Source organism: Pelophylax lessonae (genome assembly GCF_965119305.1).
Source record: "Pelophylax lessonae genome assembly, chromosome: 1".
Classification (NCBI taxonomy): Eukaryota; Metazoa; Chordata; class Amphibia; order Anura; family Ranidae; genus Pelophylax; species Pelophylax lessonae.
Window position 1 is genome coordinate 257,843,376 of NC_138768.1, and position 19,207 is coordinate 257,862,582.

The following is a 19,207-nucleotide window of genomic DNA, read 5'->3' on the forward strand; positions in this document are numbered from 1 at the left end:
AGCCAGCAGCACACACAGCAGTACCAGCCAGAGCCAGCAGTACCAGCCAGAGCCAGCAGTACCAGCCAGAACCAGCAGTACACACAGCAGTACCAGCCAGAACCAGCAGTACCCACTGCAGAACCAGCAGTACTAGCCAGAGCCAGCAGTACCAGCCAGAGTCAGCAGTACCTACAACAGTACCAACAGTACTACAGCACAGTACCAGCCTGAGTCAGCAGTACCCACAGCAGTACCAGCCTGAGCCAGCAGTACCCACAGCAGTACCAGCCAGCTGTACCCACCAGCAGTTCTTTTCAAAACTTACCACCACAAAAAAGTCGACTGCGCTCCAGACTGACCGACGCAAACCTGTAAAACCAGTTGCGAGTAGAAACATCATCAATACCAGCTAATATCACACACCTCACCAGAGAGAAGCAGTTGCAGCCATCACATTAGGGGTGAGTTAAATAAACGTTTGACCAAATATAACAGGATCATTTTTAAAGGTGATAATTTTGTACGGCCCCCGAATGATTTTATAAATACCCAAATGGCCCTTGGCAGAAAAATGGTTCCCCACCCCTGTTTTAGATCAAAGGAATGAACTTCTGTCTATAAGTGAGGGCAGTTTAACCTCTTAAAGTCTAAGCCTTTTTCTGACACGTTGCTTACAAGTTAAAATCAGTAACTTTTGCTAGAAAATAACTTGGAACCCCCCAAACATTATATATATATATATATATATATATATATATATATATAATTTTTTTTTTTTTTTAGCAGAGACCCTAGAGAATAAAATGGCCTTCGTTGCAATCTTTTGTCATACTGTATTTGCGCAGCGGTCCTTCAAACGCAGTTTTTGGGAAAAAATACACTTTAATTAATTAAAAAAGCTAAACAGTAAAGTTGGCCCAATGGATGTTAATGATGTTAAGCCAAGAATTGTGATCTTCTAAGCAGAAAAAAAAAAAATTGTGGTTCTCCCCTAACAATATATACGTTACAATAAATACATGATATAATAAAAGTGTGTGTGTATATTTATATATACACACACCAGCTCCTCCTTCCCTTCTTGGGTCCTTCCTTTTTATGGCCAATGGCTTTTACTGCTATTGGTCCGTACTGCCTCATTAAATGATGCTCCTAATAGCATGTGAATAGCGGTCAGTTCAGCAATACTGTGTTAGCCTGCTGTACCCCAAAGGATGTGACCTTCCCGAACAGGAAGTTGATTTAAGGACACTGGTCATCATTCAACTTGGAAGATGAGCACGATCTAGTGGACAAATAGATTTTCTGCAGGGAACAGCGCCAGATTGAAGGTTATTGCAGGGAAAGCTTTTCTCTTTGCTGTGTTCTAGTGTTTTTTTTCCAATAGAGTGAGGAAGCTTTAGAATCTCTATTAGGCTTTTAATTGTGGTCTGTGTCCCTATTGGGAATGCAAAACATTAAGGTTTCCATTGAAGCACTAGTGGATTTTCCCATGTTTGGGGAGATTTCCACTTTGTCATGTGATTGGTGACGGGAAGTGCTTAGGAATCTCACTCGGCTGTGCTGCAAGTTTAGATTTTTTTGCCTGATTGCCAATACAACCTGTATATTCAACCCTCCTTATATGGGGTGTGTTTTTTTTTTTTTTTTTTTTTTCTCCCCCTGACATTAGTTTTTCAGCCTAGCCATTTGTCTTGACTTTTTACATCTGGTGCGGTTTTGTATGGAAGTGGATTGAAAGTTTCACAGCTGAGTGACTGCTCTTCATATAAAGCAGTGCGTGTTGCGGTGCACTATATTAATCGGCTCTCCTGGGACCTGCATAGGGTGTTCATTTGTAGAAAGTATGTGCAGGAAGGCATTTCTAAAACAGATGGTGTATGTCTGTAAAGACTAGTATAATGAACAGTAGCGGTGGTGATTTGATAGTACAGCCAGGAAATGACTTAAACCTATAAATTATAAGCCCAAGAAATACATTTATTGTCTTACACTATAAGATGGCAGCCCTGGCATTTTTAAAAGAAAGACAGCTGCCTGTGTCTGGGGCATTGACTTCTGCTACTGTTATACAAAATGTATAGTATGGAATGGAGTAATTGTGCGTTACCTTTTGTTTCAAGAGATCAGTCTACTACTGACATACACAAAGTATGTGCATGAGGCAATTTGGGTATGTAATTACAGGTTTATGTTCATACATTAATTAAAGGTGCAGGATGTTATCAGGGTAATTAGCACCTGTATTAAATAGATTCACTCTAGGTAGATGAAGCTAGACATAGGTCCATAGGTTTCTTAAAGTTGTAAACTGCGGCTAGTAAAAAATAAAACCTGTAAGGCAGTGGTTTAATGTGTTAGTACGCATCCTATACTAGGACACTATGGAATACTTCCCTTAGAACGATGCTCTTCCATGGCACGCTGTCACCGCTAAGAGGGCTGACATCTTCCCCCTAGTCAGTCTTCCAGGTTTGCGCACTCTCTGTTTAAAATGTCTGAAGCCTCGATGTCGCTCCCGTGCGCTGGGCCCTTTGATTCCGGCATGAAGCTCTGGCAAGGTATGCCAGATGTTCAGAGTGCAGGCGCTGGTGATGTCAATGGCTACATGCAGGGTGAATATCTCCTAAATGGTGCACATTTAGGAGATATTCATTTTACCTATACATAAGCCTTAAGCCAGCTTTGTTATTTTTACCCTACAGGTAAGCCTAGAATAAGTACCACTTTAAGCTGGCCATAGATGGTTTGAATCTCTGCCTGTTCAGCAGGGACCGGTCAAGATTCGAACCATCTATGGGCTAGCGAACTGTACCCAAGTTGATCCATCGATGGACTTTGGTACAACCAGCATGTCTGATTTCTAGCATGCAACTAATGCCAGCAGCTGTATCTGCAAGCAAAAATCAATGTGATCCCAGCAGGGTGGCTCACTGCACCCGCCCACTGGGAGAAAACAATAGCTCTGTGTTCGGGATTCCCCCATCAACACTGACTGTTTATAGGAGAATTTAGTAGTTTTCTTTCCTGCAACCCGCGGTTGCTGGAAAGAAAATCACGTAATCTATGGCCTGCTTTAGAACAATTTGCAATGGCCTCCAAGTCTAATGCCACCATTAATTGTTTGTGATTTTGTGCCTGATTTGACCACTGGAAGTGAACTCTGTTCCCTTTTCTTCACTGCTTAGAGGAATGAGGCAGTTTTGATTGTGGATTCCAACAATCTAAACCGCTTTTTTACTTTTAGCCACACCGCTACATACACAAGCACCACTTGATAGCTAAGTATTTCAGGTTTTTATAAAGCCACATATGGCCAACATTTCATTCATAGTTAGGTCTGCAACCATGCATGTCAGAATGATTTGACCCAAATTCCTTCACTTTCAGATCTGCTTGTGAAGAATGCAATTTTTTTCCAAGAATTGAAAGCAAACCCTTCTTGGTGCAGGTCCCTAACTGGGCAACACATATATTGTGATTGGGTAGAAGGCAAGAGAACACGTACACATTTTTTTTTTTCTTTCCTAGTGTTGGTCATTTACTTTTGACCCAAATGCCCATTCTATTAGGTTTAATGCATGTCTCGCTTCACACTTCATAGTAGTGATTGACCGATATCGGTTTCTTTTATTGCCGATACCGATATTTTGATCATCGCATATTGGTATCGGCCAATATTGGCCGATATTTTCGTACATTTAAAAAAAAAATATTTATTTATTTTTTTGTTTTACAGGTACTCTTGTGGAAGGATCTGGGGATCTAAAAGACCCCAAACCCCTCCTGCACTTAAAAGCATTCAAAACGCCAAGTTTGGCTGTTTTGAATGCTGTAATTTTTTCGAATTTGGCTCCGAGTACCTGGAAGTGATGTCATGACATCACTTCCGGGTTTTTACAAGGAGACCCGTTCCCAGCCGAATGCGGCTTTGATCGGGTCTTCGGCGGCCGTGCAGGATGGTTGCCCGGGTCTCCCGGTGGGACGGGAGAGCCGGGCGAGCCGCGGAGGGGGAGGGAAGTCTCCTCCCGCTCCTTGTAATGTACAAGCACTTTCCGAAATATCAGCAATTTCGGTAACCTCTGGAGCCGATTCCAATATATCGGGGAAAGTGAAGATTGGCCCCCGATATACATCGGCTTTGCCGAGAAACAGACGGTCTCTACTTCATAGTCTGAAGTGCTATATATTTACTTGTGAAGCATGCATTTTGACAAGTTATACTAATGCCAACAATTACATGCCCTAAAGGCTGGAGCTGTGGCTCCTGATGTCCACAACAAGCTTATTTTACTCTGTATGGTCATTCTTCAAATTTAGGGCCATGTAGAGGAACCTTAGCATGTAAATGCCCCTTGATGAAGATGGCACTTTAAGTTTAATTTGACTGACCTAAGGCACTCAGACATGGGTGTACAGATGATGCAATGCTTTGCTGTGCAGCTCTAGCAGAAATTCTACACCCCCCCCCCCATCAGCAGTACCACCGCAAAACAAAACCTCCTCAAGCTGGGGAAGCGCTGCAAGTACCTTGCAGTGCATTGGAGAGGAATTTACAGGGTTAGAACTTTTGGCAAGGAGGCACCTTTTCACTTTTTTTTTTTTTTTAAACTTCTGATGAATATGCATTAAAGATTTTAAGAGCTCGAAACACCTGGTTGCCGACCCTTCTCAAATTGGATGTCTGATTCGAAAAGCTTGTGTGGCTGTGGTCTTGGCACAGTTGGTAATACCTTACACCTTATTTGTAACTGTAGCAAGTTTGTGGTGATAGTCAAGACAAATCCATCCAACCAAGGCGACAGGTTACAAAACTACACTAATGCCTCTTGGAGATAAATGAGGCTTGCAGTGTCTACTAGTGTAGTTCCATCTGCTTCAATTCCTCTCTCCGTTTACATAGAAGAATTTTTGTTTGTGTGTCTTATGGTAGGCCAGTGGTTCCAGTTTGCTTGAAAACTAGTACCTACCTTTTGTGTGCCTTTTGATATTCTCATTCTGGGAATGTTTTTTTATTAGGGCACTCATCCTAGTTTGTTTTAAAGTGCAGTTGGCCGATCTCTAAAGTAATTAAATATCTTGTGAAGGGTTACAATGTTTTCCAAATGTATCCTCCTGCACAATGGGGTGCTATGTATTAGAATATCCATTAAGTGCGGTGTTAGCTTTCGAAATTTTTTTTTTTTTCCTGGTTGTCCGATTAAAACATTAGGACTGTTCACATCTGTGCAGTGCATTTTGGAGCACGCTGCAATATAGCTGCACCACCATTGAAATCTCATGCGTTTTCATGAAAGCACATTAAAGAAAGCAGCAATACATTGCACCCAAAACACACAGATGTCAACAGCGCCTAAGTTGAGAACTGATATAATTTGACAGCAGTGTTTCTAGCTGTTGTTCACATCCATAATTACATTGCAGTGACTTAAATCCCTCTCTGAAGTAAACTACTGTCAGAATTGTAAGACCGTTTCGCTTTCGTTCATCGACATAGTGCTCCATAAATCATAACTACTGTTATATTGCCTCCTCCAGGAGTAGGACTAGGCAGAACAACACCTGGCTACGCCCATGGGCCGTCCTCCGCTTGGTATATAACCCCTCGCTCTGCTCTAGGTTATCAGTTTTAATCTGTCTAGTCAGGAGTAAGGACCTAGGCTCGCGGCTGGGATCTCTGGTCCTAGCAACTTTCTCCTTACTTGCATCTTTTTTGTTTTTTTTCTCTCTGATGCTCTCGGATGATCTACAATCAACTGCGGGGCTTGGCAACGGGCTGGATAATCTAGATACTTTGGTTGTTGTCATGCTGGAGATGACCAAAGCCTAGTGGGGTGCCAAAGCTCCTCCTCTTCCTCCTCAGTTTCCTCTTTCTGTGCCCGGGACATATGACAGGAATGGCGTCCATGGTGATACTGGGTCTGAATTCTTGGCCCTCCTCCGATGGGAAGGGTGAGTTCCTGAGGGTCCCTGATAAATCGAGATATAGATGTGTGTGTGTGTGTATATGTATGTATGTATATATATATATATATATATATATATATATATATAATATTATCTCTCTCTCATACCCTGAGCCTTGGGGGTATCTTTTAGTGGTGCCAAAAGATAGTTTTTGTACTGCCTCAGGGTCGCATCTCTCCCACTGCTGACCCCCCTCATGGAGGTGGCAGGTCCCTCGAAACCCCAGCTTCCTCTGGTTGCACTGGTGTCGGTCCTGCAGGTCTTTAGTTTCCCGAGTGAAAGTGTCGTGTGTGCAAAGGCCCAGGAGGCAGCGTCCCTCTCCTTTCCTTGCTCAGTCTGTCTCATCTGAGACTGATGCTGCCGTGGATGCGGCCCATCCGGGGGGGGGCTTAATATCACACCCCCAGAGCCATCCGATAGTGAGGATAATTCCTCCATGGTCGCAGCAGCGAATTAAAAAACGCTGGTAGACGCAGTTATCACTGCAGTGTGTGAGACTTTAAAAATGGAGGATGCGGCTGATGTAGCCACGGACGTGGCTGTGTCGTTTGGTTTGCATAAGTCACCTCGTGCTCCAAAGGTTTTTCCCTATGTGCCTTAGTTTGGACAGGTTTTCCTGTAAGGAATAGGGAACAACCAGAATTACCCTTTGTGGTCCCCAAACGTTTTGCTGTACTTTACCCTTTTTTGGGAAAAAATACACTTTAAAAAAAAAAACAGTAAATAAAGTTAGCTCAATTTATTTTGTATATTGTAAAAGCTGTTATGCCGAAAATTGTGTGATCTTTTATTCTAAGCAAAGAAATCGTGATTCTCCATTTTATCCAGAATCGTGCAGCTCTAGTACCCAGAAAGGGGGACAAAGCTTGTCCTTTACAGTTTTTTTTAGGTCCTGAGTCTCCTTGTGCGGATTTATTTCCTGCAAAGGTTCAGGTGATGTCCGAACTACCTAAGGTCCCCTCTATCCCTGTCCAGGGAGTTGATTTACCTAGGTCTGATTCTAATTCTGACCAGGGTGGACCTTCCTCTTGACAAACTTCAGGAATCACAGGCCGTGATTCACTGGCTGCTGTCACACAGATAGTTCTCTCTCCCATTTTGCATACAGGTTCGGAGTCTGGTAGTATGCACCTTCAAGACAGTTCTGTTTGCACAGTCCTACATGCAGCTCCTTTAGCAGGTTCGGCTCCACAGGAGGATACAGAGGCTTGTGGAGAGATCACGGGTTCCTCTGGCAGACGCTGCAGGTGTGCAGGGCCACGGTAAGGCCAGTCTCATCCTCGGCTCAGGCTTCTTCCGCAATTCCCACGAGGAATCAAGGGCGAGGATCTTCCAATCAGTCTGGTGACCATAAACGTCCTTTGGGGGCTTCCTCGCAGAGAAGACCAGTTGTCCCAAGGGCTTTTCTACCATTCTGCTTTACAGTCGCTGGTTTTAATTGCTTAGCTATTGAAAGCCAGGTACTGAGGGATAGAGGTCAGTCTGGATCAGTGATCCCGATTATGGTGAAGGCGAGTAAGTCGTCTTCCAGCAAGATATACCATTGTACGTGGAAAGCGTACATTTCTTGGTGTGAGTCGATTGGCGCTCATCCTCGATCCTTTTCTGTGGCTCCGACCTTAACCTTTCAGTGACCCCCCTAGCCACGCACTCTTTAGTTCGTACCTTCATTCAGGGGGTTCAACCTGGCTCCACCTGTACGGTCTCTCTTGCCACCATGGGATTTAAATTTAGTATTTTTAGTTCTCCAGAAACCTTCCTTTGAGAATATTTGGGAGATTCCTTTATCTACATTATCCCTTACCTATGTTATCCCAGAAGGTGACACCCTTGGTGGTTATTACCTCGGCCCACAGGGTATTAGAATTGGCGGCATTATCCTGTCGCAGTCCCTATTTAGTGGTCCATAGGGATTAAGTGGTTCTTCGTCCCCTGTCCCATCATTCCTGCCCAAAGTTGTCTCTGACTTCCATTTGAATGAGGACATTGTGTTGCCTTCCTTGTGTCCCAAGCCAGCTCATCCTAAGAGAATTTGCTTTGCATACTTTGGATGTGTTATGTGTGATTCAGGTGTATCTGGCAGCTACTGAGTCTTTTCGGAGGTCAGACTCTTTGTGGGTTACGGACAGACCAAGAAAAGGGCTGGCCGCTTCTTCATCTATCATCTCCAGATGGATCAGACAGACTGTGACTCAGGCCTATTCCATTAAAGGTCAGGTTCCACCTTACCCGGTCACGGCCCATTCTACGCAGGCACTGAGTGCTTCTTGGGTCTTTCGTCATCGGGCATCAATAACGCAAGTTTGAAAGGCGGCCACTTGGTCGTCGGTGCACACCTTCACAAAATTCTATAAGGTAGATACTCGGGGATCTGCGGATGCTTCCTTTGGCCGCAAAGTTTTGCAGACCTCGGTTTGAGGGGTGTTTTATGTTTTTTCTTTTAAACTTTTATTTTTCAGATTGGGCTCCTGTGTCCTAGTTGAGGGCTTTTATGTTTAGCCTTGGGTTATTTTCCCCATCCCTCATTTTCCTTTTTGGCACTGCTTTTGGATGTCCCAGTATTTGATTTATGGATTGCTGTGTCTGTCGAACGAAGGAGAAAATGGGATTTTTGTACTTGCTGTCGAATCCATTTTTAGGAGTTCATTGACGGACACAGCACCCACCCCTCTATTCAGTTCTGATGCTTCTAATACTGCTTGCTACTAAACTAATGATCTAGAGCAGAGAGGGTGGGTTAAATACCAGCTTAGAATGGCCCATAAGCGTAGTCAGGTGTTTTTGTTCTGCTTAGTCCTACTCCTGGATGAGGCAATATAACCCAGTAGTTATGATTTATGAATCGCTGTGTCCGTCGTACTCAGCTAAATGGATTTTACGATGAGTACAAAAATCACATTTTCCATGTTGTAAAGGCTCGCCTTGTAAATCTTTGAGTGAGCAATGAGTTGCTTCGCTGCTGCAGGAAATTGTGTTTAAAATGATTTTTTCTCTATTCATCGACCGATGCAGCTCTGCTTAATCATAGACTAAAGGGTTATGCCCCTCCCACTAGGGTTAGGCACTAGGTGGAAAAAAGCTTGTCCACGCCTATAGGGGCTTTCCCAGCAAGCATAACCCCTCAGGCTCTGCTATACTCAACAGTTTGTTCTGCCTAGTGAGAGGGATAGGACCTAGTTCCCTGCTGGGACTTCGGTCTTAGCTGTAACAGGGAAAGTTTGTTTTGGCCATTGGGGGGGCATTCATGGTTTTTGTTCCTGTCCTGTTCCCACCTTTATGTTTTTACTGCTTTGGGACATCCCTATAGTCTCTGATTAAGCAGAGCTGCGTCTGTCAATGAACAATAGAAAAAACTGAATTTTTGTAAGAACTTAAAGCAAATCTTTTTGTCAGAAGTTCAACGACAGAGGCAGCCCCCTCCTCTCTACTTTTGAGGTATGGGGTCTTTTTCGGTCACTACTTGCAACACAACTGTGAGTATAGCCAAGCCTGAGGGGTTATGCTTGCTGGGACAGCCCCTATAGGCGTGGACAAGCTTTTTTTTTTTTTTCCCGCCTAGTGCCTATCCCTAGTGGGAGGAGCATAACCCTATAGTCTATAATTAAGCAGAGCTGCGTCTGTCGATGAACATCAGAGAAATGCATTTTACGGTAAGTTCTTAAAAAATCCAGTTATATGGATCCTCAGCTGAATTTCCGCAAGTTGAAGATTTTAAATGGGGAAACTGTGTAGATAGGAATATTTAGGTTTTCTGTTGCAGACCTCACTGCAAATGCAAATTGCTTGGCTGTCCTGCTAATTTTGTCTACAGTAGCAGAGCTAGGAAAATGTAGCCACTGCGTTTAGAACTCTTGATGTGACTGACTATACTGAAGCTTTCAATCCGTGTAATAGACTGCCACCACTGTCCTCCCTTTAAAATGATAGCCAACTATGTATTTATCCGCTCAGACTCATGCCCCTGCCCCCCTGTATATAGTAGTGCTATAAAATACTTGACAAATGTTTTAAAGTGGTTCTAAAGGGTTTTTATCTTAATGGATTCCCTGAATGAAGTTAAAAAATGTTCCATTAGTGTTTTTGCCCCCTCACCTCCTTTTTATACTTATATGACGAGTACAGTTAAAACCTAACTAACTCTAAACCTGCTCTTTGCCACATTCTAAGACTATTCAATCTAACCATGTAAAGCAAAAATCACTGTACTTCTGATCTGGTCAGGTGTCCAGTGACGGAAGCTGTGTGCAGGAGAGGACCGACAATGACTGTGAAATGAATGGGAGGTGATGTCACCCATAGACTTTACTATGGGTCTTCCATTGTCGAGTGCCTCTCCTGCACCCGTATCCATGCTAAAGCTGAGTAGTGGATTGGGTGTAGAAAAGTTAATGCAGTGATTTTTTTTTTTGATTTTCAGGGTTAGATAGAATAGTCTTAGAATGTGGCACAGAGCAGGTTTAGTGTTTTGACTGGACTGGACTTTTTCACCTGAGTCTTTTCTCGATCCAGTGCGTTGCCCGTCTGAAACAGTGCTGCACGTGCGCTCTCCTTACAGAGAAAGCAACGGGAGCCGCTATCAATCAAATCATGTGAGCGGGGCCTAGCCGCGCTGTGTGTAAGTGGACACACATGGCCTGGCTCAGGAAGAAAGCCCTTAACGAGTGTCTCCATAGCAAGCAGCTTCCTATGGTGGCACGTAGAGGAGGAAGAGCAGGGCCAAAAGCATTGCACAAAGCAGGTAAATAGAACATATTAAAAGTACACTTTACAACCACTTTAAGTATAGAATTGTGGAGACCTCTCCCTCCCACTAGGTTCACACCCTACTCTCTAGCCCCGATTCTCTGTCTGTTCTGATAAACCTTGTGGTCTGGCCAAGACTATAATTGGAAGTTTCTTGCACTGTGCCAAAGCTTTTCTGGCACTTAGTGTGTTGCCTGTGTTTGCTTACTACAGCTGATGGAAAGCAAGACCTGAAGTGCAACTTGACGTCCACATCCATCAGAGCGAAATGAAGTAATGTGCTAAGCTCAGCACAATAATTAGATTGTTCTAAGGGCTCATGGGTCTACAGTATTATCTGTGTTCTAGCAGGCATCCATTGGGCTCTCTATTTTATTTTTGAAATATACTATGTCAGGTGGAATGTTATTGCTATAGGCGAGGAGTTTTCTTTCCCATACCTTTTTTTTTATACCTATATGTGTGTGTGTGTGTGTGTGTGTGTGTGTATATATACAGTTTTTTAGGCGGATCTGATCGGATCCTCCATGCAGCTCTATGGGGCAGCGGGTGTCAGCGGAGGTCACCTCCGCTGACACCCGCTGCCATCCGCATCCGATCCTGTGCTGAAATCTGGACGGATGGAAACCCTATTTTTCCATCCGTTCAGTAATCGGAGCGGAGCAGATCTGATGAGAGCGGACAAGCGGTCCGCTCTCCTCCGATCCCCCATAGAGGGCAGCGGGTGCTGAGACACCTCCCTCTCCGCTCTGCAAGCGGAGACGGAGCTGTCATCCGCCCGGCTCAGCGGGGATCGCGGATCGATCCCCGCTGAGCAACACGGATCCGCCTGCGGAGGCGGACCGTGTGAAAGAAGCCTTAAGGAGATTCACCTTTTCTATTTGTCCTTTTTTTACTATTCTCATTGAAAGTAAACAAATCCCAAATTTTGGCTTGTCCCCAGAAAAGTAATGGAGGGAAAATCTTCCAGTGGGAACACTAGTTTCGTGACCTGGGGGGGGGGGTCAAGGAATGTCCTCACTTCCTGTTTTGGCTTTGGGACAGGAAGTGTAGGTAAATCTACAGATGGCAGAAAAGGGGTTTGTGTTAAAACCCTCCCTTACTCTATCCAAAATGGGAAAAAAAGTTTTACTCCTAGTTTTACTTTTAAGATGAAGTCCCCAGACAGTACACAGTTGACATTCCTTGCCTCCTGCTCTCATATCAGCAGCTAGGAGTGAAGAAAATGGATTTGTTACAGCGGAGTATGTTGGGACATGTGACTTGCTCTCCTTACTCTATCACAGTGCTGCTCCTTGGTAATTGGCCCAGTGCATGCCATAAGCTCCATTATTTAGGGCTTCTTTTCCTAGCTCCGGGTGAGTTGGAGAAGTAGAGAAAAGGTGAGCATATCTTGCTTGGGGACCAGGCTTTATAGTAGACTCATTGCTTTGCTTGTGATGGGAAAAGCCTAGGCTCACTTAATGTTAAAATTCCATAAACCATTTGCATGAAAAGTATCCATAAAAACAATTCCTTGGGGATGCCCAGTTTACCAAGGTTCCATTTTATTTCTCTTACACACAAAATAAGTGAAAATGGATTGCTTTCTTTTTAGTGCATTTAGCTTGGCTCGATGAAGCCCAGGATTGTAGTAGAAAGCTTGCCTGTTTTTTCACCAAACAGGAATGTCTGTTTGCAGGCCTGTTTAATAAAAAATAAATAAAAAAAAGTAAAGTGGTAAACAATGCAGTGATATTGGAACCCTTAGGGCCATTCAGACATATAAAAGTATAAGCTCTGCCTGTATGCAGTGACGATGGGGGAGATATCTGCATTAGGCATACAAACCTATTGTTTGCATTCCTCCTTTTCCAGGCTTGGCTTTTACTACCGACTGATCTGTCTTCCGGGCAGAGCCCCTACCCCTGGAGTGATGCGATTTAGAAAACCTGAGCATAATGACGGACTAACTCGATCTTCTGATTCAGTTGCACACACAATGTGCGGGTTATAATTGACTGGTGTGTTCTGTCTTGGTGCTTTTGAACAATTGCTTATTATTAGAACAAGGTCAGTCTGCCAGCATTCATAAGGCAGATTAAAGTGATCACCCTATTGGAACTGCATCTATCTACCTATTATTAATTTTATTTTTTTTATGACATTCTATCTTTGTTTAAAAAAAAAGAAAATTGTATAAATGCAAATTATTTTGGTTTAACAATGCTTAGCAGACTATTGAAGTTTCAAGAGCTGCCCTCGGCCTTGACAAAGAAATAGTGGTGACACAATGACTGTATTTATCTGGATCGGGTTGTCTTGCATCCAGGAAACTGCATGGAATTATATACCCTGTGCTCTACAACTCCCATCACTTGTCTCGCGTTTGATAGCTCAATGTCGCACCCTTGAGGCTGACTGTGAAACTGCTGCTGAAATGACATGGTGAACATTGCTGTTTTCCCTTACAGTAACAATACAAACCTCAATTATTAGATGAGATGTGCAATAGGCACTCCGATGTGCATAAAAAGGTTTTAAAAAGATTAGGGGGGCCCTTGTAAACTATTGCTGTGACGTTCATTTTGATGGACACCCGAGCACTAGGATAATACTTGGTGCATTGCAGTATACATTTTTTTTTACCTCTTTTTGGAACATTTTGGTGCCTTGGCAGCCCATTTTCAATACATTTACATATTAACAGGTAACAGTGCACCACAAAAAATGTAAATACACCCTTGTAACTTAGGATTACTGTATTGAATTTGTGCCTGGTTTAGGCAGTAAAAATAACCGGTTTCTTTTCTTCCTCTCTTTGCAGTGCTCCAATGTTGGCTCTGAGATCCTCTTTTCTCCAGCTGCCTCCGCAGGTAAGAGTTGCTACTAAGTACATCAGTGTGTGTATAAATTATTCAGAGAAACAATCAACTATTGTGTTGTAAAATGTAATGATTTTCTTAATATTTCAGATACCTCCTAAAGTACTGAACACAGCTTTTTATGCTATTACCCTTGTTTTCATTTTAGATTCAGTGGACCTTATAGCTGAACTCTTGGTAATCTACACTGAACAAAATTGTAAAGTCTACACTTTTGTTTTTGCCCCCATTTTTCATGAGCTAAGACTTTTTCTTTGTACACAAAAGGCCTATTTCTCTCAAAGATTGTTCACAAATCTGTGTTAGTGAGCACTTATCCTTTGCCGAGATAATCCATCCAACTCACATGTGTGGCATATCAAGATGCCGACTAGACAGCATGATTATTGCACAGGTGTGCCTTAGGCTGGCCACAATAAAGGCCACTCTAAAATGTGTAGTTTTACTGTATTTTTGGGGGGGGGGGGGGTCCGAAGACCAGTCAGTATTTGATACGACCACCATTTGCCTCTTGCAGTGAAACGCATCTCCTTTGCATAGAGTTGATCAGGTTGTTTGTGGCCTGTGGAATGTTGGTCCACTAACTACTCTTTAATGGCTGTGTGAAGTTGCTGGATATTGGCAGGACCTGGAACACACTGTTGTATTCTCTGATCCAGAGCATGCCAAACATCCTCAACGGGTGACATATCCAGTGAGTATGCTGGACATGCAAGAACTGGAATGTTTTCAGCTTCCAGGAATTGTGTACAGATCCTTGCAACATGGGGCTGTGCATTATCATGCTGCAACATGAGGTGATGGTCGTGGATGAATGGCACAATAATGGGCCTCAGGATCTCGTCATGGTATCTCTGTGCATTCAAAATGCACCTGTGTTCATTGTCTATAACATACGACTGCCCATAACGCAACCCCACCGCCACCATGGGCCACTCGATCCACAACACTGCCTTTAGCAAACTGCTCACACGCATGACTCCATACACGCGGTCTGCCTTCTGAAGTGTAGAGTGAAGAGAACACATCTCAAGAGCCAGACACCATCGAATGTAAGCATTTTCCCACTGAAGTCAGTTATGACGAGGAACTGCAGTCAGGTCTAGACCCCGATGAGGACGACAAGCATGCATATGAGCTTCCCTAAAACGGTCTCCGACAGTTTGTGCAGAAATTCTTTGGTTATGCTAACCGATTGTTGCAGTAGCTGTCCGGGTGGCTGGTCTCAGATGATCTTGGAGGGGAAGATGCTGGATGTGGAGGTCCTGGGCTGGTGTGGTTACACGTGGTCTGCGGTTGTGAGGCCGGTTGGATGTACTGCCAAATTCTCTGACTCCTTTGCAGACGGCCTATGGTAGAGAAATGAACATTCAGTTAACAGGCAACCGCTCTGGTGGACATTCCTGCAGTCAGCATGCTCCCTCAAATCTTGCGACATCTGTGGCATTGTGCTGTGTGATAAAACTGCACATTTTAGAGTGGCCCTTTATTGTGGCCAGCCAAAGGCACACCTGTGCAATAATCATGGTGTCTAATCAGCATCTTGATAGGCCACACCTGTGAGGTGGATGGATTCTCTCGGCAAAGAAGTGCTACCTAACACAGATTTGAGAACAATATTTGTGAGAAAAAGGCCTTTTATGTACATAGTCTTATATCTTTGAGTTCAGCTCATGAAAAATGGGGGCAAAAACAAGTGTTGAGTTTTTTTATTATTTTGTTCAGTGTATGTATTTGTGGAAAAATGTAATTTTACATACGATATTTACGTACCTGAATGTCTGGATATCTGCCTCTTGTGCTCTTGGGCAGAGCAGCAATAACGGGAGGCTTTGCACATTGCTGTGTCTCTCCATTTCTGAACATTGTTACAGGAAGGGAGCACTGAGGGATACGTGTTATGCTCCCTTTGTCCTATCAGCAGTGGAGAGAAGTGAGGTCACTGACCTAGCAGCATTCTGTAGTGTCTATAGCAATACATATTCCAAACCATCTGCAGATAAAACAAATTACATCTGTATATGTTATCTATTTCTCTGGGTGTTGCATTAAAGTTCAGCTATACTGGTAATTGTTAGAGCAGGTTTTTACATTGCTGAAATGTTTTTTTGTTTGTAAATGCATGGTGCGTCAGGGTAATTCCTGATCTACTTCCATACAAAAGACTTGAAGGACAAGTTCACCTTTTGAACATGTTAAATATTCCACCCATATTTAGGGTGTAGCATGTAACCTGTTCGAACAGATCCCCTCACCTGGGCTCACCCCCTTCTTATGACAGCAGGTGGGTTCTTCTTGTCCATGTCTTCTTGTCTTGTCCATGGCCGCTTTCATTTAAAATCAATGGTGCTCCTGACGTACGGCCGCGTCATTCTTTTACAGATATCTGTAATGAATGAGCTACTATCTTCACTCCAGCTTTCTAACTAAAAATCCATACAGAGGTACAGGCAGAAAGATGGAGAATGAGTGTGTAGGAACCTGACCTTGCAATACTTTGCAGGCACTTGTGTAATAAATTGAATAGTGCACCTATTTTTACCTTCACAAATATGTGCATTTATTTAATTTTTTTTTTTTTAGTTGAAGATGAACCTGGCCTTTTAAAAATGCTAAAATGATTTCAAATCTCTTTGCGTCGGGCTCTATTTTCACCAGGACTAGGCAGGACTAGTGTTTCTTCATATGACTAACTTAATATAGCTTATGTAACTTCTTACATTGATGTTCTATACTGTTTTTTGTTCTTTATAAAAATCACATGACCAGCTAGAAGTAGTATTGACCCTGCCAACCTTGCTGGAACCCCTTGGCTTTTGCTCACACTCCGTGTACAAGGCTGGAGCTGTGAACTTCAACACCAAGCAGCAATAAACATAGGATTTGGGGGTCCATTCACGTTTTTGTTGTACTGAATAGGTTCATTCATTTTCTGTAGGCCCTCAATGCATATCCGTGGATCAAAATAATCACTTGACTATGCTGCCTGGTGCGTGCGTTTTTGGAATGTGTATGCGATTGAGGGGGCCATTTAAAATAGATATGCATTCCTTAATGCAGAGTGCAGTCCAAAAAAGGGAGCTTTAGTCCAGATATAAATCTGTTTTGTATAGAATTTGGAATGGTTAGAACCGGACGAGCTTTCACTGCTGTGTGTTTTCCTTTGGGGAAATTTCTTCTTGCTTTTATATTCAATGTTGTTTATCCTAGTACTGGAAATGCTTAGAACTATGGCCAAGGCTACTGGGACAGGAGGTGAGAGTAACCCTCTCAATGGGGACACAGATGTCAATAGAAACCTCAAAGGTTCCAAACCTTCCCTGCCATTTTGGTTTTCTACAATGAGGTGTCACAAAGAAATTTAACATCGCTCCCCTTACCGCTTGTAATTGTTATCTGTTACTTTGCTAATGCGTAACCTTTTATTTTAGATTAAATGTTATACACCTCTATGGTATGTGCTGAAAAAAAGTATGCAGACTGCCATACCTAGCTATTGAAAAAAAGAAAATAGTTCTCTGGCTAATACTAGTCCAGTGACTTCTATGCATTTGTTTCAACTGACTGACCCAAAGCACTGGTCGATACAAAAAGGAAAAAACACCCAATGGTTTGGGACTTTAATATGCCACTGAAACACTGAAAAAATTGTGCACATAAGTGTATATAAACAATTCTATTTTATTACATAAAGAAAGCTGACATAAATTACATAATACAAATACATAATTGTATATCCAGCAAATACTGGATATGCATAAGATTAAAACTTGCATGCAAGGACAGACCAGTCTCTGTACAGAGGACTCCTAGGCACCATTGGTGGCAAAAACCGGACAGGACCCTACGCGTTTCGGGTATAGAAACCCTTCTTCAGGGGTCAACCAGAGTTCAATGCACTAACTGTACCTATATGAATATAATTTACGTTTAGTGTACCAAAGGAAAAACCTATTCAAAAAAAAGTTTCATTTGTTATGCGGAATATCATCATTTTCTAGTAAGGGTACCAACCAAAGGAAGTCTTCCTATAGGGGTAACTGGACTGTCAATTTAAAACAGTGTTAACCGAAAGAGGGGTGTCAGGTCTCGCTTAAACATGGTTCACTGGCAAGGAAAGTAATAAGAAGATTGGCTGACAAACGGCCAGATCGTGGGCGCCACAGTGATCCACCGTTGGTCCTAAAGGTCCTTATAGGTATGTGGGCCGGTATGGCATGCCTACAATCATTCAATCAGATGAGATATGCGATCAAGTATGTAGTAGTATTAGATAACTGGCCATTTCGCTGACCATATGAAGAAAGGGGGGGGGGGAGGGAAAAAGGATTTTATGCATATCATACCTGGTGTGAGTAAGTATTGCTCGTGGCTAGAGGTAGGCGGAATATTAGGAGTATCAGTCCAAGACGTAGAGAATTCCTGGAGATGGGGGTATGATGTGTGAAATGCGTAGGTCAGTCTTGTAGACAGTACTGACTTTATGTACACAATGCTTAAATGCTAAGGCCTGCATCACCTAAATGCAATAAATGCACATATTTTTGGAGGTGTATATATACATATATACAGGGCTCTGCAAAGCACTGCCCCTTCAATAAGTGGATTCCTGCATACTCTTCCTCCATCGCTGTATGTACAAGGTATGGGCTTTCAGTTGTAGTCCATTGACACTTCCTCAGCTCTCCAAGTGTAGGGATCACCACTAGACATATGCCGGTTTTCGGTAATTCAATATATTGCGGTATTGCATACCCACGGTATTGTTATTGTGGCATTTTTAAAATACCGAGTTTCTCTGCTCCTCAGTCTGACTTGTGAATTGATACCTTTGGATGACTCATTCCTCACTCAGCAGTTCACTCACTCAATAGAAAACAGCTCTGGTAATATGATCCTAGAGTGAGAGACTTAGCTCCTCCCTGTAACCAATCAGACGGCTCCCACTCAGCACACACCCACATGCTTCCTTTACTGGCTCAGAGAGACACACTGAGAGACACAGTGCCTTCTGCAAGTACTTTTACCATACACTGTCACTAGATAGACAGATAGATGGAGAGATAGATATACAGATAGATGGAGAGATAGATATACAGATAGATGGAGAGATAGATAGATAGAGATATAGATGGAGCTGGAGATATAGATGGAGATATAGATAGATAGAGATGGAGATATAGATAGATAGACAGATAGAAATACATACACGGGCATAGCAGCATATATATATATATATATATATATATATATATATATATATATATATGTAGATGCACAGGCATAGCAGCCCACATTACATTAGTATATAGCCATCAAGCAGTGTCTGGCCTGCCTAAATCCTTGTGGCCCAGAAGTGGTTAAACCTGCAGGAGGAGCGGTGTTTTTATTTGTAAATTACTTTACTATTGCTTTAGGCCTGGTTCACATGTATGTGGGTTGGCGGCCCATATTTGCACAGGGATAGGGATAGCAGCCCATTGATTTGAATGGGGTTGGGCTGCTATGCCTGCGTTTTCAGCTGAAAAAAGCCGCATGCAGAATTTTAAAAAATGCAGTGGCCGTGAACCCCATCCTGCTTTTGCACCATGCGACTTACTTGCAGTTCCTGCACACACAAACGGTGTTTTTAAATGCTGGGCCCATGTATT

At 43.0% G+C, this 19,207-nt stretch overlaps 1 protein-coding gene across 9 annotated transcripts in view; it reads left to right on the forward strand.

Annotated features, from left to right (window-relative positions):
* FBRSL1 (fibrosin like 1) overlaps positions 1–19,207 on the forward strand; it is a 694,572-nt gene that overhangs the window by 626,720 nt on the left and 48,645 nt on the right. For all 9 annotated transcript variants that reach the window (XM_082244088.1, XM_082244093.1, XM_082244090.1 and 6 more), the window contains one exon: positions 13,499–13,547. In XM_082244088.1, the coding sequence (XP_082100214.1) occupies positions 13,499–13,547 (49 nt within the window). The remainder of the gene's footprint in view (positions 1–13,498; positions 13,548–19,207) is intronic.